This window comes from Mauremys reevesii, linkage group 3, assembly GCF_016161935.1.
Source record: "Mauremys reevesii isolate NIE-2019 linkage group 3, ASM1616193v1, whole genome shotgun sequence".
NCBI classification, from domain to species: Eukaryota; Metazoa; Chordata; order Testudines; family Geoemydidae; genus Mauremys; species Mauremys reevesii.
The window spans coordinates 101,171,466-101,197,470 of record NC_052625.1 but is presented as its reverse complement, the minus strand read 5'-3'; the positions used below and the strand labels follow the sequence as shown (position 1 = coordinate 101,197,470).

Here is a 26,005-nt window from a genome sequence, read left to right as displayed (position 1 = left end):
GAGGAGAAGGACCTCGGCGTATTGGTTGATCACAGGATGACTATGAGCCACCAATGTGATATGGCCGTGAAAAAAGCTAATGCGGTCTTGGGATGCATCAGGCGAGGAGGTATTTCCAGTAAAGATAAGGAGGTGTTAGTACCGTTATACAAGGCACTGATGAGACCTCATCTGGAATATTGTGTGCAGTTCTGGCCTCCCATGTTTAAGTAGTATGAATTCAAACTGGAACAGGTACAGAGAAGGGCTACTAGGATCATCCGAGGAATGGAAAACCTGTCTTATGAAAAGAAACTCAAAGAGCTTGGCTTGGTTAGCCTAACCAAAAGAAGGCTGAGGGGAGATATGATTGCTCTTTATAAATATATCAGAGGGATAAATATCAGGGAGGGAGAGGAATTATTTAAGCTCAGTACCAATGTGGACACAAGAACAAATGGATATAAGCTGGACATTAGGAAATTTAGACTTGAAATTAGATGAAGGTTTCTAACCATCAGAGGATTGAAGTTCTGGAACAGCCTTCCAAGGGGAGTAGTGGGGGCAAAAGACATATCTGACTTCAAGACTAAGCTTGATAAGTTTATGGAGGGGATGGTATGAGGGGATAGCCTACATTTTGGCAATTAATTGATCTTTGATTATTAGCAGTAAATATGCTCAATGGCCTGTGATAGGATGTTAGATGGGATGGGATCTAAGTTACTATAGAGAATTCTTTCCTGTGTGCTGGCTGGTGAGTCTTGCCCACATGCTCAGGGTTTAGCTGAGGGCCATATTTGGGGTCAGGAAGGAATTTTCCTCCAGGGCAGATTGGCAGAGGCCCTGGGTTTTTTTTGTCTTCCTCTGCAGCGTGGGGCACGGGTCACTTGCTGGAGGATTCTCTGCATCTTGAGGTCTTTAAACCACAATTTGAGGACTTCAATAGCTCAGACATAGGTTAGGGGTTTGTTATAGGAGTGGGTGGGTGAGATTCTGTGGCCTGCGTTGTGCAGGAGGTCAGACTAGACAATCATAATGGTACCTTCTGACATTATAGTCTATGATTCTATGATCAGCGGCCATTATTATCTGTTCACAGTGGTCCCCTTTGGTCTCTCAGCTCACCCACGTGTATGGTAGTGGTAGCATCATTCCTCCAGAGATTAGACGTCCATGTTTTCTCTTACCTGGATGACTGGCTGATAAAATGTCAATCCAAGTCACAGTTGGTGTCTATCATTTGCATAGTCCGGTCCACCTTCGATGTGTTAGGCCTCCTGATCAACTCAGACAAGTCAGTCCTGGCTCCAGTACAGAAAATACAATTTATTGGTGCAGTCCTGGGCTCAACGATGGCCAGAGCTTTATTACCTCAAACAAGATTGCATACAGTGCAGAGCCTCATTCTGGACTTAAAGGCTTATCCTGTCACGATGGTGAGAAGCTATTTAAAGCTGCTGGGGCACATGGCAGCATGCATTTATGTGGTCCAGTATGGCAGACTGCACCTAAGATTCCTTCAGGGCTAGATGGCAGAAGTATATTCTCCAGGAAAGCATCGCATAGACATGTTAGTGCAAGTATCAAGTGATATCATCTCCCCTCTAGATTGATGGTTAGATCCAACCAATGTATGCAGGGGAGTTCCCTTCACCCCTACCTCAGTGCTCTCTTACCCTTCAGACTTGGGGTGGGGTGGCTCATCTGGGACAACTATAGATGCAGGGTCTCTGGTCACCCCAAGATCTCAGTCTATATATAAACATCAGGGAACTGTGGGCTGTCTGTTTAGCATTCCTTCCTTGCATCAGGGGAAGGGGCTCATTGGTTCTGACCAACAATGCAGACAAGCAGGTAGGGGCTCAATCCTTGCTGCTCTGTCAGGAAGGAATCCTGCTCTGGGACTTCTACATCAGCAACTCTGTACCTCTGAAAGAGGCCCACCTCCTGGGGGCTCAGAATACACTGGCAGATCATCTGAACAGGTTGTTTATCAATCCTGAGTGGTCCCTTTGCCCAGACATAGTGTAAGCAGGGGAATGGTCCTGCTATTGTGGGGAACTTTCCTGGCTTCTGCACTACCCCGGTGAAATAGGCTAGCGGAAGGATCCGAGTCTTCACTCCCACTTCCTTTACCCAGAGACTTCCCTGCCCTCGAGGACTCCCCTTGCACTCTCCTGTCTGGCAGAGTCCTCGTAACCCCAACAAGGCTGGGCTCAGGATTCCTGGGGAGCTAGACCCTCAACCTTGCCGTGGTCACCCAGGACAGAGGCTAGGGTGTCCCCACTCCGGGGTACTCTCTCTGCACTGGACACTTCCCTAACCCACTGATCATTACATACAATTTAAAGCAAATACAATTTATTTAATTAGCAATTAGAATAAGGGAAAATGGGAAAGGCTAAAGGAAAACACATCACCCCACTCTGTGGCAGGGAACATTAGAAACAGCGTCTCTGGAATGTCAGGCAGTTCACAGTGTGTTCCTTGTACGTCCCAGGCCTCCTCCTAAGGCCCTGGCTGTGCTGCAGGGATGCTGTGGGTTGGACAGTTGCTCTGGTGGTGGCCATACACCTCCAGGCTTTGGGTGGCGGGACCCTTCTTCCCAGCATCAGCCCCTCATCGGGTTAAGATCCCCCTCCCAATCTGCCCTGTGAGGACCCTTGGCTGGGGGTGTCTTTCTGCACTGGGCCCTTTGCCCAGGGTCCCCCCTTGGCTGGCCCCAGTTGCTCACCGCACCCAGCTCCAGACTGCTCCAGCCCCAGCTCCACTGTTCTAGCTCTGGCTCCACTCTGCCTCAGCACTGATGCTGCTGCTCTGCCTCCAGCCCCCTGGGCTACTTCTCTGGCCTCTCTGGCTCTGTGGCTGCAGCTCTGCTCCCAGCACAGGGTCTGTTCTCCCCAGTTCAGCTTGGGCCCCTGCTTTCGCCTTAGCTCTGCCCCACTCTGTCTGACCCAGGCAATTCCAGCTCACACGGGGGACAGGACCCCCCTGGCCTCCTGACTCTCTGATTAGCCTATCCACCCTGTCAATCAGGCTGACCTGGAGTATTGGCCTCTCCCCATTGTTCCTGGGGACTGTCAGTCCCAGAGTCCTTATTTCCCATCAACCCTTCCCCTTTCTTTTGGTACTGGGAGCTAGCCAACCAAAACACCCCACTGAGTTTTATAGCATATTTTAGCTAGAAAATGGATCTAGCTATGCTTTTCTAACACATCTGAAGATTCATCCCCCTGTGTCAGATAAATAATAAAGAAAAATATTCATTTTGCAACGTTTTACATCTTTCAGAGTATCAAAGGTCTATGGATGGGTTGTGGGGAAATAATGACAGTATCATGTTGATCAACCCATCAGTAAAAGTATGGCGCTTTTGTTATTTTTGCTATCATCAAAAGCATTCTGGAAATAGTGTTCCAGACAAATAGTGTTGTAGGACCTTCATGAGGTATATTAATTGCCAAATTTAAACAGAGATTTTCACATTGGATATACACTGCAACTTAGTACACACTGCTTGATCTCCAGAAACATATCTTTTTGTTGAACTAGAACCATCAAAGCCCAAACTTACAAGAATATTGAGATCCACTCCTGTGGCTTGAAGCTCATTTAATATCATCTCTGCTCTGCCTCTGCCAGGCACAGCAGTGATTTCTGTATGCTGGATGAAATCCTCACTGCTGATATTATTGTGCAAGTACCATAAACAAAGGACCGTTTGTTCCTTTTCCCACATTGGACATTGATTCATCTGCAGTCATGCTCCCAAACTTTGAATTGTTGAATTGTTTTATATGGCTGTTATTTCTTGACCAATACATTCAATCAGCTGACTTTGAATAGTATTGCCCCTCTGTTGAGTGGTAGCAGATGTCTGGAGCCTTGCAAGTCAGTTTCCCACTAGAGAAATCAGTACTGGTAATTTTCCACTCGCAAAATGCCAGCCACCAGCTAGGAAATCCCTGTTCTCTCCCCGTCTCATGCCCAGTGTTTCCTGTGTGGCTCTGATAATCTTCCCCCATGGGTCCTTTTTAAACCCTTGATTTGTCACCTCTGTCCTTTGTCCTGTTTGGGAATTTTCTATTCTCCACTCCCTCCCGCCTGCAGACAAGCAGGAGGAAGTAGCTTTCCATAGGCTTCAGCTAACCCATTGTCCCAATAGGCAGCCATTTAGTTCTAACAACCTACCATCATATCTTGTCTGGGAGAGACCCACCAACAGTCAGCAGTGGTGAATTCCCCATCTACTCAGAGGCATTCCATGATACAGCAGTTTCATAACTTCATATTATCTACCAGAATTCATAAATTGGACAGACATATTCCCCAAATCATCATACAGAAAAATAGTCAATTGGGGCCTCAAAGTGATGTTCAGCAAGAATATATTGGAAACTAGATCAGAGCGTATAGAAAAGATGTACTACAGAGCAACTGAGTCTGCAATGCTTTGTACAACAAATGTTGTGTTGGTTATTAAGAAAAATAAATATTTTAAAGAGAGATGTGATTTCCAGTGCAGAAGAAAAATGAATTAGGCTGATTTTTAGCACAGTCATAGAGTTAATTAGAACCTTATGAGCATAATGAACTGAGTGAAAATTGACTAAAGTCACTCTCTCTTTAAAATATGTGCCTGTGTCTATTTAGCTGATTCTACTAAATTTATCAGAGGGGTAGCCGTGTTAGTCTGGATCTGTAAAAGCAGCGAAGAATCCTGTGGCACCTTATAGACTAACAGACGTTTGGAGCATGAGCTTTCGTGGGTGAATACCCACTTCGTCGGATGCAAGCCTTGCATCCGATGAAGTGGGTATTCACCCACGAAAGCTCATGCTCCAAAACGTCTGTTAGTCTATAAGGTGCCACAGGATTCTTCGCTGCTTTTACTAAATTTATAGAATTCCAGGAAACTGAAAGTTGACATTTTTATCTCTCTGCCAGCAAGCAAAGGTCAGATTAGCCAAAGCAGCACAAAGAAGGACCCAGAAACTGGAGGGACCAAAAGAAAAGGCGCTTTAGCAACCCAGAAAGGCATCAAATCTCATAGGCCAGAAAGTATACTAGAAGGCCAGGCTGTAACGGAAGAAGAGACTGTCATCCTCCCAGCTCCTGAAAAGAATGCTGTAGATCCACAACCGGTAAGAGATTTTAAATCCAAATTTCTGCAAAGATTTTGGAAAAGCATAATAGAAAAGTGGTCCTGATAATTCTTTTATTAAGTGTGAAAATCTAATATCCTGATACTGTGTAAACCTTATATTCTCATAGAATGAAATAATCATCATTGTTGTTTCATTTCTGTAGTGCCACAAATATTTATAATATTGGCCCTACTCGGAGGATTTAAAAATCTAAGGCCCCAATACTGCAAAATAATACAAGTGTGCAGAATCCCATTGACTTAACAATGGAACTCTATTTACTCCCCACCTCAGCCCTTTTGCTCCACCCAATATTCTAAATTAACCAGCCCTGTTGTATCTTTCTTCTACAATCATATTTTTACATACATAGCTATGCCAGTACCTCCCTGGGTAACCCAATCTGCCATGCCCTCCATCCTTTCCTCCTTAGTCTTTTTGTTCAAAACATACTTTTCTCATGAGGCCTACTCTTCATACTCATATTCTTTAGTATCTGTATTTGTGCATGTGCATATGTTTGAGTGTATGAAGGAAGAAAGAGGGTTATGCCACAGCGCGCACACACACACACCCCTTCAAGGTGCATTCATCAAAATCTTCACAACCACATTATCTGACCACTAAACCATCTCCTTCTGTCATAGAACCACAGATTTTAAGGCCAGCAGTACAATGATTATCATCTAGTCTGACTTCCTGCCTAACACAGGCCATATAATTTCACCCAGTAATTTCTTGACCAACCACATATGTTGTGGTTGAGCTCACATATATATTTTAGAAAAACATCCTAAAAGCATGAGCCTCTACCACCTGAACTGAAGAACCAGAGGAGAAATCCTGGTCCCTTCAAGAGGGACAGGACTTCACCCCAGATCTCTAAATGGAAACATATCCAGTCATGCTGTCCTGAGGTTTGCCCACCTACTTTGTGACTTGCCTCAACTTAGGCCTGCTGAGAAAACCCACCTGAGAAATTACAAACAGGGATCACCACAAACTGAGAGACTGCAGGAACATGCACTCGACCAGGGGGCGCTTGCGAGAGGTGGGTGCACCTCATTACAGGAGTCCATAATGAACTCAAGGCTGTGTGCTTATATGACAGTCTGGCAGCAAACATCTCCAATAGTGCGTGATGTGATGGCTTGTGGGTTTAAGTATGTGCACATGTACACACAAATGCAGATGGAGGTACGAAGAGGAGAGGATTAGTTTACATTGGCCTCATGGGAAAAGTGTGTCTTGAAGAGAAATATGAAGGGAGAAAGGATGGAAGCATGGTGGACTGGGTTAGAAAAGAGAGTTCCAGTTAGGAAAAGGAATTACATGGAAGATGTCCAATGTCCAAGAGCAGGAAAAAGTTATAAGTGAGAGCATCTTGGGTGGAGTAAAGGGAGTGAGCAGGGAATAAAAGTATATCCTAGCAGAGAAGTAATATGAGATTGTGGTGGTGGTAGTGGACTTTGAAAGGGAGAACTAGAAGCTTGAATTTGATTGAGAATAGTTTGAAAAAGCCAGTAACAGGATTTAATTAGGATTGCTGAGAAAGGTAGGAAACTTATGAGTTTAGCAACTGCATTCTAGATGGACAGGAGAGGTCAGGGGGTGTGTCATGGAAGAAGAGGTTGCAGAAGCTGAGATGTGCGATTATTGGGGCATGGCTGAGGGTTTTGACAGTGGGGTTAGAGTGGTAAGAATGGATTTTGGAGAATGTGTAGAAGAAATAACATCCAGATTTGGCAATGCAAAGAGACTGAATGTTCCCCCAAGAATACAACTTAGTTTCTGTGCATCAGTTTCTCCATCTGCAAAGTGGTTCAGTAATATTTATATACATCAAAAGTGTGTTGTGAGACTTGTAAAATAATTAAAGAATGAAAGGCAGAATTATTATGAGTCCATCATATCAACACCATTTAACATTCTGTACATATACATCTGAGTTCTCTTATAGTGAAATGAGTTTTTATAGAAAAACAAGCAGATTCATTTTATAATCAGAATATTAATTGCATGCTGCAATAATCTGAACAATGTTGGAGTTGAAGGTCTTCACTGTAGAGATTTTCACTGTTTCTGAGTACACTAGAAGTGAGTTCCACTGTAATAGATTTGAAGGTACATTTTTACTTTTCTCCATATAAATTGGGGTTGTTGGTTCTCAGATTTGCCATCCTAATAAAACAAAAGATCTCAAGGGCAGAAGACCTATATTTAAGGCATAGACCAGGCACTCAGAAGCTCTTTCTCCATCTCTCCTTCTCCTGACAGTACTGTGAATGTCACACCCTCAGTTGACTGCAGCAATGGACATCAGACTTAGACATTTCTGTGCCTGCTCTTTTCATATGGGATTTATTCCCAAACTTCTGTGGTATTAGATCTGACAGGCTTGCAGAAAGGTGCAGCTGTTACGAAAGGATTGTCTATCCCATTCTTATTATCAACAGACTTCTCAACATTTCAGTGTGATTTACTAGGACAAAGGGGACACAAACTCTTGGGACTTGCTTATTTTAACAAGATAAAGCAATATTTGGTTATGTTCTAAGGCTATTAGGCACAGTGCTCAATAGAGAGTGATGCAAAGCAAATGTAAATGTATAGTTGGGATTAGATTTTCCAATGTACATTACTTTGTATTTATCAACATTGAATTTCATCTGCCATTTTGTCTCCTAGTCACTCAGTTTTGTGAGATCCCTTTGTAACTCTTCTCAGTCTGCTTTGGACTTTACAAAATTTCTCAAGATAGTTATGTCTGCAAATGTTGCCACCTCACTGTTTACCTGTTTTTCCAGATCATTTATGAATATGTTGAACAGCCCTGGTCCCAGCACATATTCCTGGGGGACACCACTATTTACCTCTTTCCCTTCTGAAAACTGACCATTTATTGCTACCCTTTATTTCCTGTCTTTTAAACAGTTACTGATCCATGAGAGGAAGTCCCCTCTTATCTCATGACTGCTTATTTTACTTAAGAGCCTTTTGTGAGGGACCTTGTCTAAGGCTTTCTGAAAGTCCAAGTGCACGCTATCCAGTAGATCACCCTTGCTGACCCCCTCAGAGAATTCTAATGGATTGATGAGGCATGATTTCCCTTTACAAAAGCCATGTTGACTCCCCCACAACTAATCATGTTCATCTATGTGTCTGATAATTCTGTCCTTTACTATAGTTTCAACCAATTTGCCTGGTACTGAAGTTAGGCTCACTGGCCTGTAATTGCCAGGATTGTCTCTGAGAATTTTAAAAAATCAGCGTCACATTAGCTATCCTCCAGTCATCTGGTACAGAAGCTGATTTAAATGATAGATTACATACGAGAATTAGTAGTTCTGCAGTTTCATTTTTGAGTTCCTTCAGACCTCTTGGGTTAATACCATCTGGTCCTGGTGACTTATTACTGTTTAATTTATCATTTTTTCCAAAAAACGTCCTCTATTGACACTTCAACCTGGGACAGTTCCTCAGATTTCTCCCCTAAAAAGAATGGCTAAAGTGAGGGAATTTCCCTCACATCCTCTTCAGTGAAGAATGCAAAGAATTCGTTTAACTTCTTCAAAATGGCCTTATCTTCCTTGAGTGCTCCTTTAGTATGTTGATCATCCAGTGGTCCCTTATGATTGTTGGCAAACTTCCTGCTTCTAATGTACTTAGAAAAGTTCTTGCTGTTAGTTTTTGGCTAGTTATTCTTCACATTCTTTTGTGGCCTGCCTAATTATAATTATGCTAAACAGCCCTGAAGCAATGTACAGATTGAAAAGCTTTACTTGTCATGGGCATGACACTCATTTCCAAGTAAACTGTAAGAATGTTTTATAGATTTGATGTTTGGGAATACTTTAAAAAAACTTTTCATAGATCTCTACTTGCAAGGTAATCTTCCTTGTTGACAGTTGTTGTCTTTGCTGTCTTCCAAAGTGTCTATGGAAAACAGCTGAACTTTCACAAACAGTTGAAGGGTTTATGATTAAATTTAGAATGATAACCCCTGGCAACCCTCCTCTAGAGCCAATGAGGTATCTCTGCATAAATATATTTGTTTAGGAATCCCCTTGATACCGAATTCAGTTATATTAGTCCACTCTTCTGTAGCTTGCTGTGTGGCACGAGGGTCACCAGTAGCTCCCCGTTCAGTGAGGCAGAGTGCTTCTGAGGTTCCCAGTGTTTCTAATGTCTTCATACCACATAGCAAAATTTCCCAAGCAGGGTAATGTGTGTCCAGGAAACCAGTGAAAAAACAGGGTCCCTACTCTGCCACCCATCACAGCTTCCAAATGGTAAAAGGTCCTCTGGAGCCAGGCCCTCGTTGGAAAGATTATTTACTATGTTGTTTGTATTTATTTATATTACAATAGTGTTCAAAATGTGCTAGATGAAGTACAGATATGTAGAAAGACAAGGAAGAATTTACAATCTAGAAAAAGAAAATCATGCCAAGATAGAGTCAGGGTCAAACGAAGTGCAGGCACTTCATCTGTTCCATGTAAAATTGTGTAAGACATCTGAAGCTGACATGTGATTCTTCTGGAGGCAGACTTCTTATAAGTTCATGTTCCATTATACAGCACATGAAAAAAAATTGCCCATTACTTGAGGCAAGAATTTTTTAGGAGGGAGATCAAAACTTACAGTTCGAAAGATCCCTTGGCCTTCCCCGACATCATTTATGTATTTGTAGGAAAATAATGTGGATGTACTTCTGCTGCCAAACAGTGCTTGTTTTTCCTGTAGCCAAATATGGCTACAGGAAATATATCTTTCCGTTAGCTAAATATGATGTTTTGTTCTTAAGACTGGGGTTTAATTTCAATAAATTGTTAACTCTACAGGTAGATGAATCATGCCTACTTTCAGTTGTTTCTTTAACATTAGTAGAAGAAGAGAATAAGAGATACTCTTAGAATAATTTACTATTCATTGTAAATAATGAATAGTGCAACTTACTAGTCACAGATCTCTATTGAAAAGTGAATCGTATGTCCTCGTCTATGTAATGATTGTGGGGTTTATTAAATAACAAACCAGTGAATGAGGAAGGAATAAAACTTTAATAAAACAAACTGGAGAGTTACTGTGGTGAACTGCTGCATACAGCCATGTGGTGTTCCCAATCCCTGTCTCCAAGGCACATCTCCAAATTCCTATGTTCATAATACTGTCCCTTATGAGGGAGCGTCGTTAAACAATAATCTTCTACAAACATAACTCTACAGTATGAGCACTCAAAACTCAGTGAGCTGTTGAGGGTTTATGGTTTTATAGAAGAAAAGAAGTTTTTGTGCACCATATGCTCAGGAAAATGTTACATGAAAACCTTCAAGGAGTGTAGTTCCTTATTTTATAGCTCAACTTAGTTTCACTTTGATAAACATGCAAGCGAGTGTGCAGTTCTAGAAGGAAATTACAACAATGTAGTTTGGCATTAATACTGAGACTTCTTTTGAGATTCTTGTGAATAATGTGCTATGTATAAGTTTGTGAACTAATTTATGGCTTCTCTTGCTGTAGTTAGGCAGCCTGTGTTCAATGTCTAACAGTTTACTGAAGTACTTTGGGATGCTCACTGTGGATGCGTATTAATGTCATCAGCAGATTAACATATTGCCTTTGGCTTCACAGACTCACAAGTACATTATACAAGCACTGGTGTTGTATAACAGTTGGCCACTTACCGAGAGTCAGTTGGCATTTGTTCAGGCACTGAAAGAAATGGAGAAAAATGAAATCAAAGGTATGTCACTTTAAACACACCTGCTAGAGTGTGCAGTATGGTTTGTTTTTTAAAGATGTTATATTGGTATATCACTTATTTCTATTCAGTAAATACATAAGATATTTCCATAACATGTATTATTGTCTTTTGGTAATAACAACACACTTTTGTCAATTTAAATAGCAAGGAAAAGGGGTTATTACATAATGCTGTTAAGCTGAAATTTGCACAGTATTTTCTTTCTACAGGCAAAATATGGTCCAGTAAAAGGAAAGATAAGATGTTAGAAGGCGGCATATTAACCACCAACCCATAGAACACATTCTTAGCCCTGTCCACTATGTAGAAACAACATGAATAACTTCCTATAGCAAAGCCTAAACCTCAATCAAAAACCTAAGAATTTGTCTCTTTATTAGTATTTATCTTCTTTACAGGATATGCAAACAAATGAAAAATACCATCAACATTTTAAAAAGACAGGATAGCCCAGACCACGGAACAACATCATACAATATTTTTCTTAGGTGCAATGGTTAGTTCCAGGCATTAAATATCAAAAGATTCTCTGCCCAATAACTTTCACAGCTAACCAGTCAATTACAAACAACAAAACAGTCTGCAACACATACATTGGGATCTCAGGGCTCAACTTTACACAGGAAGGTAGGACAAGAGTGACTGCAACTATAGTTCTGAATACTTATCAGGTGTATATAAAGTTATGTCTTCACTGTACAAGTAAACCAGTGTAAGACTAAGAAAAGAAAAGACTCTCTGTAGATTGAGAATTCTGAACTATATCTGTGTATAATATGAGGTAATGGAGCAATAAGAAAAAGGCAATGTGTCCAGTCACTGGCTCTTTTTTGTTGCTATAAATTCCTCCTTTTTTTGTTTAGTCATATTGTATGTTCCATACCCTCATTCCCCCCTTTTCACAGAAGTAAATGCATCTGGCTCTTACCATTTGCTTCAAATATCTTTCCCAATATCTGGCATTCCACAGGCAAATTTCAGCCCCTATTTGGCTTTTTTATTTCAAAATCTATGCTAATGTGGATCTGTATTATGACTTGGATTGTCCCCTGCCCAGTTAAGTCCTTCTAGGAGCAGAAGAAACTGCATAAAATGTGGGGTAATGGCTAAATCAGGTTGCATATGAATTAACACATCTTGACTATGTGTGCTCTAGATTCACCCCCAGAATGCCTAACTCCAGATTCGTGCCAGAATGCATAGAAGCTGTGGTGATGTGTGCTATTTCTTTAACTCTATAACAGCAAGCCAGGCAGGACAAGGGCTGGAAAAGGTCCTAGGGGAAGCTCTGTAGCGCAGCAGAGAGAGACAAAGTGGCTTTAGATATGATACTATTCCCCATATTCTAATAAAGTTTCTTGTTCAATATTAGAACAAAGGGACTCTTTCTATCATTGTCACAGGTCAGAAGTAATTAGTACTCTCAATAAATGGCTTTGAAGTCAAGTAAATTTCTCATCTTTGCTTCCTCTCTTACCTGACCTGGAAGCCTTATGTATACTACACATATATGCATATTCTTCTTAGAAGCAGCAAAGAGTCCTGTGGCACCTTATAGGACCCACGAAAGCTCATGCTCCAAAACATCTGTTAGTCTATAAGGTGCCACAGGACTCTTTGCTGCTTTTACAGATCCAGACTAATACGGCTACCCCTCTGACACTATTCTTCATAGGCCTGGTCTACACTAAGAATGGGGGTCGAACTAGGGTGCACGCAATTTTCAGCTGAATAGCGCGGCTGCTGAAAACTACCCCTAGTTCGAACCATACATTCACCAGCAGCGGCGAAACGAACTCCTCTCCTCAGGGTCGACTCTGCTAACTCCTCCTGCTGCCGGTGCGGGAGTGAGAGTTCGAGCTGAGTTCGTCGAAACGCGTCGTCTATAGATCAGGATAGTTATTCGACGAAAAAGAAAAACTCGACCCGACCCGCGGTGTAGCGGTAACTAGCCCCCCTTAGAGTGATTGCACATGTGCATTCCACTCTAGGTGTGTGTATGCCCCAAGCATCGTTGCTGGAAATTTTTCCCTCAGTGGTACCATTGGGGTGGCTCGAATGCCCTCTCCTGCTGCACGCCTATAGCATCAGTATAAAGTGCCCCGTGCTCCCTCAGTTCTTTTTTATCTCTCATGATGGTTGCTGGAACTGCTATCCTTGCTTTGGCTGGCTCTCAGAGATGTCCTCTCTTTTATATATTTGTACATAGTTAGCTAGTTGTAAATAATTGTTGTCAATTTTAGTGTAAGTTGGTAACTTACTGAGTTAGCGATGTTTTTGTCCGTTACCTGCTGCCAAGGCATTCCTCGGTCACCGGGCTTCAAGCCCTGCGCCTCCTGCAACAAGGCTATGCCCCTGAGTGACATGCATTCCAGCTGCCGGAAGTGCCTGGGAGAAGCTCACTTGGGGGGTCGCTGCCAGATCTGCACAGACTTTAAGCCTCGCATGAAGAAGGACCAGGCTGAAGTTTTTGCTCATGGAGGCAGCACTGAGACCTCCATCTGAGGCAGGCCAGTCTGACTGAGCATAGAGTGGGCCCCAGCATCGGTAAGGAGCCTACTGGAGTCCCGGCACCATTCACCATCTCCAGTGTCTAAGAAAAGGCACAAAAAACTGTTGGCTGTCAATCCCCAGCACTGAAGACAGCCAGGCACGGACATCAGAATAGAGTGTGACCTAAGTCAGGGTACTCCTCTGTCTCAGTACCACAGAAGTCAGCACCGTTGACTCTGTCACCTAGACAGACACCATTGAATCCAGTACCAGATGAGCCATCTACATGTGCAATACAGCCAGGGGCGGCTCTAGGAATTTGGCCGCCCCAAGCACGGCGGCATGCAGCAGGGGGCGCGCTGCCAGTCGCCGGTCCCGCGGCTCCGGTGGACCTCCCGCAGGCATGACTGCGGAAGGTCCGCCGGAGCCGCTTGCCGCCCTGCTGGCAAAATGCCGCCCCAAGCGCGCGCTTGGCGCGCTGGGGTCTGGAGCCGGCCTTGAATACAGCGTGGTACCAACACTATCTCAGTGCCGCCCTTGCCAGTGGTGTTTGCTACTGCCAGAGACCTTCTATTGCTGTCAATACTGGTATCACCAACCATACAAGAGTTGGCAGTGTCACTGCTGGCAGTCAGGAAGGAAACCCATTGGTTCCGATCATTGTTCAGTACCAGGCCCTTCAGTATCGTCAAAGGGGAAACCCGCTATTCAGGTTTGATGGTTCTGTCTGGCCATCCAGACATCCAGGGGGATCTAAGCAGGCCTTTTGCCGGGACACTCGACAGCATCCTACCAGTTCCCATGATCAGAAGTGGATTAAAGTTTCCTGGGGCCCTGGGCCAGAGCAAGTGGGGGTCCCCGCCTCACCTTTTCCACCTGCGGTGCTGCTCCCATTCTGCCCCTTCTGCCTGCAGCCTCGCCCACAGCCCCACCTCTTTCTGCCTCTTCCCTGGGGGCAGGGCCCACCCTTGTTCCACCCAGGGTTCTCCCATTCTGCAGCCCTGCAACCCATTTTGCTCCTTTCTCCCCCTCTCCATGGCCCCAAGTCCAGAGAAGTTCTATCCCCGCACCACAGCCTTGGGGCACAGCAAAGATTGAGAGCTCCTCCAATCCCAGGGCCACAGCTGGCGTCTGGGTGCAGAGGCCTCCCCTGCCACCCTCCACACTTCTGTGAGGGACCAGGATCAGGGCGCTGGGATTTCTCCCGCCCTGCCCAGTGCTTCTTCCAGAAAGCGGGTGTGGGTGTGGGGGCTTCCCCTGCCACCCTGCAGTTTCTGTGGGAGACAGGTGACGGGCACTGGCGCTTCCCCTGTCCGGCGACTTCTACCAGGGACAGGATCAGGGGCCGCTCTGGATAACCAGTCTGTGTTTTCAAGTGACATGTCTCTGATTTCTGAAGGGCCTAGAAAGGCTATATCCTCAAGTAAGAGAGCTCTTTCCTTCCTGGGACCTGAACTTGATCTTATCAAAGCTCATGGGACCTCTATTTGAACCATTGGCAACATGCTTATTATTGTAACGCTCCTGGAAAGTGGTTTTTTTAGTGGCCATCACTTTGGCCAGGTGGTCTCGGAGCTCCATGCCCTCACATCAGAGCCTCCATATATACTCTTTTTAAAGATAAGGTGCAGTTACATCCTCCTCCCAGTTTCCTCCCAAAAGTGGTTTCACAATTTGTTAGCAATCAGGCACTCTATCTTCCTGTCTTTTACCCGAAGCCATATGCAAATAGGGAAGAACAGCACCTTCACTCATTGAATGTTAGATGATCCCTAGATTTCTACATAGAAAAGACTAAACCATTCCAAAGGTCCACCCAATTGTTTGTAGCGGGAGCAGATAGGATGAGATTGTCTCCCAATCTCTTCACAGACAATTTCGTCCTGGATCCAATCCCTCCACCTATTCAACTGCATAGGCATTACCTAGAGTGGAATGCACATGTGCAATCCCTCAAAGAAGAAAAAACGGTTACTAACTTCCATTCCTATTGTTCTTGGAGATGTGTTGCACATGTCCATTCCACAACCTACCCTCTTTCCCCTTTACATCCCAGTTTTTCTGGAAAGAAGGAACTGAGGGGGCGCAAGGCTGGCTGGGCACTTTATACTGGCACTATAGGCACGTGGCAGCAGAGGGTACTCAAACCGCCCCAACAGGTATAACTGAGTCTTATGGTGACTGTTCTCAGTCACGCACACACCTAGAGTGGAATGGACATGTGCAACACATCTCCAAGAACAACAGTTACAGAAGGTTAATAACCATTTTTTATTGCTTAAAGAAAGTGGTAGGCAAATGTTCTTTTGATAGCTTTTTCAGTTTGTATGTGCTATTACAATTATTTATGAATGCCTCTTTTACTTTTAAGGGGAAAAAACCATTAAGCTTCTCATTACCAAGTGATGCACAACAGGCACTCCTACAAACATAAAAAGGATCCTACTGTTGGGTATAACAGTGATTTGATTTAATGGCAAGAATATTTGTGAAGAACAAGTCAATGACTTACATTTGTAGCTGGTTTTTCAGTCACTCTGTTCTCTTTGTATTGGCTGGTCTGTTTCATCTAGTTAAACATTTTTAAAAGGAGGCGTTATTTCTTGCTGCTATTGTTTGAGTCTTCAGTTATAATTTTGGAAGATGCAGGGAAATGTATGTGTTACTTTCAGAAGAGGTCATTTTAAACTAAGCTTTTGCCAGCTAAAAAATTATCGTTCTTGGAGAAAATTCACCAGACAGCATAGAAGCCGCAGGAGGCTCATATGTAGCCTTTACACCCCATCCACACAGTCACATTGGGCTGCATGTTACCTCCATAAGCCAGTTTGTAGAAGGACATGGATATGACCTATGGCTCCACAATTTTACATCCTGTAGTCATAAAATAATCTCTGTTTCAGTCCAGAGACTGGAATAGTGTCCACAAAGCAACTACAGGGCCATTGTACATGTATCTTGGTCATGCATTAGGGACAGGATTCTGTCCCTGCAACTCCCATGAAGACCCATTACTCTCCTCAAAAGTGTCCAAGAAGGTGTATGTGACAGAATTTTAAAGTATAAGTAAGAGTAATAGATTAGATCTTGGTCCTTCTAGTTATTCTGCACTCAGGAGGCAACACAAAGCAGCTGGATAACTGCCCTCCAGGGGGATTCTCTCAAACAGAGGGGGAGCCGTGTACATCTCTGTGTAAAGGACGTGTCAAGTTTGGGGAGGATAGGCCATTGCCATGACATTCAGGGCCGGCTCTAACATTTTTGCCGCCCCAAGCAAAAACAAAGAGCGCCGCGCCGCCTCGCCCCCCGAGCATCGCGTTGCCCAAGTCCCCGCCCACTGAGCGGCGCGGCGCCCCAGTCCCCCGCCCTCTCGAGCGTCATGTCACGCCGCCCCAATCCCCCGCCCTCCCGAGCGCCGTATCACGCCGCCCAAGTCCCCTGCCCCCCCGAGCGCTGCACTGTGCCGCCCAAGTCCCCGCCCCCGCCGAGCGCCACATGGCCCAAGTCCCCGCCCCCTGAGCGTCACGTCGCGCTGCCCAAGTCCCCGCCCCCGCCGAGTGCTGCGCCGCCCAAATCCCCGCCCCCCCAGCACGGCGCCACGCCTCTCAAGCCCTGCCTCTCCCCAGCACCGCCGGGCCAAACCAAAAAAAACAAAAACAAACCCCAAGTGCCGCCCCCTCCCAAGGTGCCACCCCAAGCACGTGCTTGGTAGGCTGGTGTCTGGAGCCGGCCCTGATGACATTCTTCGTGACCCTCGCCAGCACAGTGGTCCATATGCACCAGTGACAACTGACATAACTGAGAGAAGCCATTAGATTGTTTTAAATTATACCAGCGGTCATTTCAACCCTTTACTGTATATACACAAGGATGAGCTCATCCACCACTGAAATGCTGCCACATCTGGAGTGAAACGTGGTTGCTGTTTAGCAGCCCATGGCACCACTATGTAATAATTAGGACAGGAAGTGAAGGAGTGCCTGAATGCATGGATTGGTGCAATTAGCTGTCAGTCATAGTCATTTGATAGCCTTTTGAACCAAGATATGCAATTCAAATCACTTAGTACAGCAAGTGTCTTGACATCTCCTCCTTTCTTAGTTTAAAAAACATCTCTATTTCTCAATCAACTACAGTACTAGTCCTTGTCAGTAAGTCAGTATCAGTATTTTGCTGGTACACCTCTACCTCGATATAACACTGTCCTTGGGAGCCAAAAAATCTTAACGCGTTATAGGTGAAACCGTGTTATATTGAACTTGATTTGATCTGCTGGAGCACACAGCCCCCCCGGATCGCTGCTTTACTGCGTTATAGCCGAATTCGTGTTATATCGGGGTAGAGGTGTAGAACCCTGTTGGAGCCTCAGCAACCTCCAAACACACACATTATTTCAGGAGTATTTAATGGAAGTCCACTCTGCCACTAGTCAATGCCAATTCTACCTGGCCTTTATATAGATATGCATTAAGGAGATGAGGGAATATGGAGTCTTATGCCTCACAGCCTGCAAAAGGGCCAGGCAGAATTGCAGTCCCTGCACTCAAAGAGGGTGCAGGAATTACTCAGACCCTAGTTTTCTGGAGGAACATGGAAGCGTTTAAGAGTGAAAAGGAGAGGAAGGTGGGCAATGACTGTGTTAGGCTCCTCTAACCACCCTATAGACCTGGGCATGCAAGGGGGAGCAGGCTGCACTGCCTGATGGGGTTCAGTAGCAGGCATACTTCCCCTGTATAACTGGGGACTCAGGGATGCAATTTGCCTCTCAGTGCTCCCCCTAGGACAGTACAGTTGCACATCACCCCTAACAGGCACAACCAAGTGACCAAGCATAATTTAGCAATCTGCTTTTAAAAATGTCTGTTCTTCCATACACAATTACTTACTGTGGTAGAATCAGTCTGGTCTGTAAAAGCCTCTGGATATGTTTCAGAAAGAGTATTAATTGTTTACTATTGAAAAGTGGTGAATCAATGAATCATACTTTTGGTTACATTGACTAGCAATCTAAGAGGCCAGCTAGCTATTAGCTATGTCAGATGGATGGATAGATGGATAGATGCAGCGTATTTCAAAGAAAGCCCCAATGAATATCATTATTTTGCTTTTCTGGTAGCTTGCTGGCAAAAGCTTCTAAATAAAGACAGATTGGTACTTGTAAGCTGCATTATCTGTCTGTGTATGCATTTCCACTGCATCTCTCTGCATAATACAGTGACTAGGTGGTAATAAAATTAAGAAAGAGGCTCTGAGATCAAATTCTGTGCCTCTTAGCTTGGTGCAGTCAGTGTAAAATCAAATATTAGCCACCTTTGTTCCAGGATCTGTGCTGGTTTCTGCTGATGCAGAAGATGCTGTTCTCTGGCAGTGGAGGAGCATTAGGGGGCTCACAACCTCTCCTTTTGCTGTGCACTCACAAGTACCCATCACAGATCCCAAAACAGACATCACTGGCCAGGGACGGGAGGCCAGGAGATGAGGTAACTCAGCACATTGTTAGTGCAGTTTCTGCAGGACTTGTATGGAGCCACCAATAAAGATCAAAGCTGCCTGCCGCTAGCAGAGACAGCAACCTCAGGCACCCATTGATGCTGCTGCAGCCCTCCTTTCAGCAAATCTTCCTTGAGGTGCAGTGGACCTGAACAATGCAGCGAGATATAGTTTCCATCTGCTTGTGCTAGCCAGGGTGACTGACTCACTGTACTTAGAAGCTGAATCAGGCTTAGATGTGACATTTCATATTATTGGGCCATGCAAGCCCTGTTATAATTTGTCATTAATGTCACTTTCTATCACTTTCAACCAAACCACATCTAGAATTAAACATTAAATTTAGAAAGATGGTTTAAAATATAAATAACATTTATTTGATTGGTTAAATGTTTGTATGGAAGAGCGAAGTTCATGGAGATCTCAGTCAGTGGGACTGAGTCAGGCCATCCGTTAATAATAGTGACGTTGGTAAATAAAGTACAGGATCAAGATGTTACTACAGAGTGGTTCCAGAATACCAAAAGTGGCACACAGAAATTAATAATGGGGCTCAGCAGTATTAACTTAATGGCTATAGAAAATTAATTTAGGCTTTCTGTTTGCACTTTGAAATCCAACTGGGAATGAATCTGTTCAGGGAGGCACCCCAAGGAAATATTTCTTGCACGTGCATCTCATTTGCCTATATCTGGTTTGTCATCTCCTTGCACAAACATCCCTCACCCTCTTCGATGCTACTCCATACTCATGTACCCCAAGCCATGAACTGATCCACAAGTCCTCTACCCTCTCCTCAAGACCTATTTAAGTCTTATAGGCCATGACACCTATAAGAAAGCAGCAGGTTATTTTTTCCACTTCATTAATACCTTTGTTGCATAGCAGTTCCAGAGCTGAGAGCAATTTATCATGGGCAATCACACCACAACCTTGAATACCTAAATGGGGATACCTGACACTTATTTCATCTACTTCTAACAGTATTTAAAAAAAACCAAAACTATATATATAATTAATTGTCTTTTCCCCACACTAGACCCTTTGTATGTTACTTCTCTGCTTAGATTGTAAGTTCTTTAGGCAGGGACGGTGTCTTTGCATATGTTTGTACAGCACCTACCAAAGCAGGGCACTGATCCAAATTTGGTCTCTAAGCACTACTGCAAAGTAAATATTGAAAAAGAAGAATTTATAAGAAAGAAAGATTTTACCCATTCAATGTCTGCTACTCTAAATGAAGCTAAATCATAGACTCAGGTTAATTAGACACAATAAAAGACCTTTTAAGCCACTATGGCGGGGCAACGTCTCACCAGCGCAGTGCCTCCTGCTGGTCTTCTTGGGAATTAGCTCATCCAGCACTCGGAGCACTCTCTGCTGGCCGATGTCTCACTTGCCTCAGGCCCCCGTGTTGCTCCCGGACCCTGGTGCTCCTTACCTTGGGGTTCTGCCCTCCGCAGTACCCCCACTCTGGGTCTCCCCTCCCAGGAGAACCCCCAACCCTCTAAACCCACCTTGCCTCAGTAGCTACTGCCAGTCGTCATCCAGCCCCCTTTCCCTGGGGCGGACTGCAGTCTGTAATGGCCACTCATCATCAGCAAGGGGGTAGGACCTTCTGCCTTTGCCTGTCTCCAGGCTGCCCCTCTGCAGCCCCAGTACCTTCATAGGCCTTCAACAAGGCCTGCAGCCTGGAGGTTTACCAGGCTAGAGCTCCCCAGCTCCCTTTCCCTTCCCCAGCACTGCTCCACCTCAGGTACCTTACTCCCAGGCAGCTAGCCCTTCCCACTCCAGGGCTAGAGTGAGACTCTCCTGTCTCCTGGCCCCACAGCCCTTTTATCCAGGTCAGCTGTGGCCTGATTTAGCCAGCCACACCTGTGGCTGCTTCCCCAGTCAGCCTAGCGTGGATGCTTTGAACCCCTGTTCTGCAGGAGTGGGGCAGCCACCCCACTACACCACCTATTTCATCCCCTCTTCAATGCAGAATTATTTCCTATAGTATATTTTCTAGCAGTTTGTCCAGTCTAGTTTTAAATGTCCCATTTTAAGGATCTTCCTTCATTTCCCTTGGGAGATTATTCCTCAGTATAGATCTCTGCCACCCCAAAAGTTCTTCTTTCTTTGTAGTATTAACAACTTTCATATATTTATAGACTGCTATCAAAGTTCCCCTTAATCATCTCTTAGCCAAGCTAAACATATATGCCTTTTTAAATATTTCCTTATAGGTCAATCACATCAGCCTCAAAATTATTTTTGTTTCTTTAATCTGATTTTTCCACATTATCAACATCTTTGTGCTCTGAAAAGGTTTATCATCTGCAGTCACACCACTGCCCTGAAGTAAGGATTATCATTTCCATGCTCCATGTAATGCCTCTGCATATGCAACTCAGAATTGCAATGGTGTGTTTTGCTGTCATATCCCCATGCATACTCCCATCTATTTCACTGCCTACTCTCACATCTAAGCCTCTTTCAGCATTACTTCTTTCCAATTTCTACCTCCTATTGGATAGCTCTGTTTCAGGTTATTTTCTGGGGTGCAATCCAGACCAGTGAGGGGCTGTGTCACCCCTACCCTGCAACTTTGGGTGCCTCACAATGCTTTGCTGTTGTAGCTTCCAACTTGGGTTGCTCACAAACAGCCTGCTAGCATGCAGGTCACACCATGAGTGTCTGTGCATAGTTACAGCCCTGGTCCAGCAGCTCTGACCCCACCAGCCTGTCAGCAAACACCAGACATACTCTGGCTTTCACTAGCCTTGGTTTTCACATGAGGGGTGACCCCAACACACTCCCAGTCCTGTATTTCCCCCAAAAATCTGTGTTCTGCATTGTCCAGCCCCCTCCTGAACAGTCCAGATGTATTAGATCCATTGCCCCTCTAAGAGGTCACTATACAACAATTTGCCACTTTAAATGAAATTACCCACACAGCTCACAACACTGAATTGGTTTTGTTTAAAACATAAAAAAAGTTTAACTACAAAGAGGGAGATTTTAAGTGACTACAACAGGGCCACCCAGAGGATTCAGTGAGCCTGGGGTCTTTGGTGGCGGGGGGCCCCCACCGCTGAAGACCCGGCACTTCGGCGGCGGGTCCTGGGGCGGAAGGACCCCCTGCTGTGGGTCTTCGGAGCACTTCGGCAGTGGGTCCCAGAGCGAAAGGACCCCCGCTGCTGAATTGCCATCGAAGATCCGGAACGGAAGAAGCTCCGGGGGCCCAGGCCCCGCAACAGTTTTCTGGGGCCCCCGGAACAAGTGAAAGACCCCGCTCCAAGGGCCCCAAAAACTCTTGTGGGGGCCCCTGTGGGGCCCGGGGCCTGGGGCAAATTGCCCCACTTGCCCCCTCTCTGGGTGGTCCTGGACTACAACAAGTAATGAGGCATTAAAGTCAGAAATGGTTACAAGAAAAATAAAGATAGAATACTTTCTAAACTTAACAAATTAGACTTGGTTCAAGGTGAAGTCCTTTACCACATGTTTCTAGTAACATTAGGGACAAAATTCTCAGGCCAGGATCTGCTCTCAAAGTCTAACAGATATTTCTTTTGTCTTTTTAGATGAAAAGAGAGAGATGGATAGGACGAGAGAACTTGGGGTGTTTTTGCCCCTTACTTTCATAGTTCAGTCACCCTTTGAAGTCTATTTTCCTGAGAGTGACCCCTAGATAAAGTTCTTTCCAGCCCAGAGCAAGGAGATATAGCATGTTATGGGGAGAGGAGTTATGCTGTTTTATTTTTTTACTAAGATGCAGATTATCTTTGCTTTCTTTCTTCCCCCTGTCACTGCCTGAGGCCTCTGTTTACAGTTTATATGCAAACACACATCCCTTTGTTTAAGACAGGTCTGCCTGACCAGTTCTACCTAACGGGGGCTACCTGAGTTTGAACATTTGTCTTTAACATCATACAGGGGAATTTCATAACTTGACACATAATGTTGCTACATACATTTCTCCATGATGATATTAACCAGCGAGTTGTTAGTTTTCAAATGATACGTCACAAGGCATATTTTGTACAAGGGTTATTACAATAGTGTGTAGGGTGGGAATACAGGGGTGCATTCGGTCACTCTATGAGCTTACATTCTCTCAACTTGAATCTCATTTGTTGTAGTCTTTATTGCTATTGTTTGTGTTACAGCAATGCTCAGGTGCCCTGGTCAGGATCAGAGCCCCATTGTGCTAGGTCCTGTGCAAACATAGAAGTAAAATATTCTTTATTCAAAAGAAATTACAATTTGCAACAAGGAGCAACGGGCTAAGAGGTGGGGGGGACTGATCATCAATCTGATAATAGACCCATATGTACATATACAGATATATTTTTTTGCAATTACCTCATGAAATATGTACATTCCCCACCTGCTTCTGAGTAGCCTGTCCCATAGCTATTGAAAAATTGGCCAGTTATTTTCAGTCATTGAAACAGAGCTGGGCTTTGAGAAGAGATAGTAGCCTTACAAAATAATTCAGTGAGGGCATTCCTTTTGTAAGGGGCAAATGGAAGAAAACACAAAGCTGTTAGTTGGCAGAGCTTCCAGAAAATGGGAGAGGATCTACTGAAAGAGATGCTGAAGGAATGGTCAGAGAAGCAGCAAGAGAATCAAGGGAGGACAGTAACAAACCTAAATAAAGACTATATTAGTAAGGAGGGAGTAACTGACAGTGACAAAGGCGTTAGAGAGGTCAAGGAGGATGAAGAAGGAGAACTAGGTTCTGAGATGTAGTCAAGAAAGGGTCAAAAATGAGCTTGGTGGAGATCCAGGGTGGAGACAGAAAATAAGCATTTGAGCAAAGATAAAAGGGAAAGGCACAGTAGTTGAAAAGGGAGCTATTCCCATGGCTCCTTTTGGCAATTTGGTGTTGTCTGTGAATTTCATTAACATGCTGTTGATCCCTTCTTCCAGATCATCATTGAGTTGTTAAATAAAATCAGACAACGTCGATCCCTGCAGTATCCCACAAGGCGCTTTCCCCAACTGAACAAATTGCCGTATGTCATGAGTGCTGAAGTTCCACCAGTCAGTTTTCAATCCATGTGACAGAGAGGGGTTTTGTGAGATGCTTTACTGAAATATAAACATAGTACATCTACCACATTCTGATCATCCACCAATTTGTTTGATATATACACACACAATCAAATTTATTTAGCAAGATTTGGTCTTTATATATTCATGCTGATTATTGCCCATTGCTATATTACCTTCTAGATGTTTATTTTATTATTGGTTTCTCTATTATATTGGGGACTGATGTTGGCTTTATCAGATGGTAATTGATAGCATCCCTCTTTTTAAAGATTATTATAACATTCACTTTTTTCAGTCTTCTTGTATCCTTCCTGATTCTCCAGGACTATTCCAAAATAATTTGTAGTGGTTCAATACAGTTTTTAAGCAATTGTGTTAATATTTGAGGACGTAAATCATTTAGACTAGCTGATTTGTATATATTCAGATTTTCTAACCTTTTCCTTAGCCATTCTTTACCAATAATTAATTACATTTTTAACATGGACTGGTTTATTCCCTAGTTGACTGAAGTTCTTTTCTTCATTTCTCTTTTAAAGACATATTTTTAAAAGGAGATTTTAAATCCATCACTAAATATTAAAAAAGCAGTTTTTCTATATAGGGCCTGAGCTTGCACCATTGAAGTTAATGGGAGTGGTGTCCTTGATTTCACTGAGAGCAGGAATGAGCCCATTGAGGAAGAGATAAGAGAGCCTTTAGGAGGGATTTTTATTAACAAAGGGCCTGCTGGCACACTTTTATTAATAAAGGGCTTCCTCACAAGAGTAGTGCTTGCCACATTGGGCTCAATGCAAACATTTTAGACTGGTGAGTGATGCAGAGTATCCTTGATAGGGCTTCATTTTAAGGGATAAGAGAGATTACTCTGTCCCCTAATACTATCTTTCAAGATAACCCAGTCGCATTGAACTTTAAACTCACAGGACATATCTGAAAATAAGGTACATTTTAAAGTTCTGAAAAATTAAATTAATACACTAACTAATACTAGCTAATATTTTATCTGGTCAGTTTTGTATAGATGGTATGAAAATACTTAAAATACAGTATGCATATTTGGAACAGAACCACACCGAATATTCTAAACCTCCTTCTGAATGTGAACCCATTATTAAAGCAGTTTGGAAACTTGGCTCTACCATTCTGGGCTCCCCTGTGGTGTAACAGATTATGTCATTTTTCAGAGAGATGGATCATGCCAAGAGGCGTCATAACAAAATTTAAAGTGAACGTTGATTTTTCAAACATGATTCATAGATATGGCAATATTGGTGTATAACAAAAAAGGACTCTCTCACCATGGGAATTTTAAGAAAACTGCATTGAGCAAGATGGAAAATTCCTGTAACAAACCTTCATGGTTTCTGTTGGTACTTTTTAATATAAGACAATAGTGCCATCTGCAGTCGCTTTTTGTACTTGAATTAACCTGTCAGGACAGGAACATGTTGTTCTTTGTTTTTCTTTTAAATTAACATTTGCATTTGTCTGAGGGTTTGTTTTTTTTTTTTTTAAATAATTCACCTTTTAGATGAAGACCAGTAGTTCTCACATGGTCTATAAATTATTGTTTTACAAATGTTTAGGTGAAAGTCAGTTCTTTGCATACAATTGTCATTTGTGTTTTGTAAAGTGCTACATATATAGTAGTTAATAATACACCTCTACCCCGATATAACGCTGTCCTCGGGAGCCAAAAAATCGTTCTGCGTTATAAGTGAAACCGCGTCATATGGAACTTGCTTTGATCCGCCGGAGTGTGCAGCCCCGCCCACCCAGAGCACTGCTTTATCTGAATTCATGTTATATCGGATCACGTTATATTGGGGTAGAGGTGTAATAGTAATAGCCAAGAGATGTGCCTGAGCTACTAAATATTAATCTGCATTACAACCCCCTCAAAGTTCAGAGCTGTTTGGATTCAGGGTTTGGGTTCAGCCCAAGAGCTGTATAAGATAAGTGAATGCTAGTACCAGATTTTGAATCTGAATCCAGGTTGCAGGTGAAAACCAACATCTTGCCCAAAATTTTGAATTCCATTGATTAATTTTTGCTGTTTTTTCTTTTCTTTCTTAAAATT

At 43.6% G+C, this 26,005-nt stretch overlaps 1 protein-coding gene across 5 annotated transcripts in view; it reads left to right on the top strand.

Moving 5' to 3' along the window:
- Nucleotides 1-26,005, top strand: part of ADGB (androglobin) — a 222,810-nt gene that overhangs the window by 174,246 nt on the left and 22,559 nt on the right. For 4 of the 5 annotated variants that reach the window (XM_039532468.1, XM_039532471.1, XM_039532470.1 and 1 more), the window contains 2 exons: nucleotides 4,930-5,126; nucleotides 10,764-10,875. In XM_039532468.1, the coding sequence (XP_039388402.1) occupies nucleotides 4,930-5,126; nucleotides 10,764-10,875 (309 nt within the window). Of the gene's footprint in view, nucleotides 1-4,929; nucleotides 5,127-10,763; nucleotides 10,876-11,294; nucleotides 11,532-26,005 lie in introns of those variants that run through there. The other variant, XM_039532472.1, reaches the window with a different exon arrangement.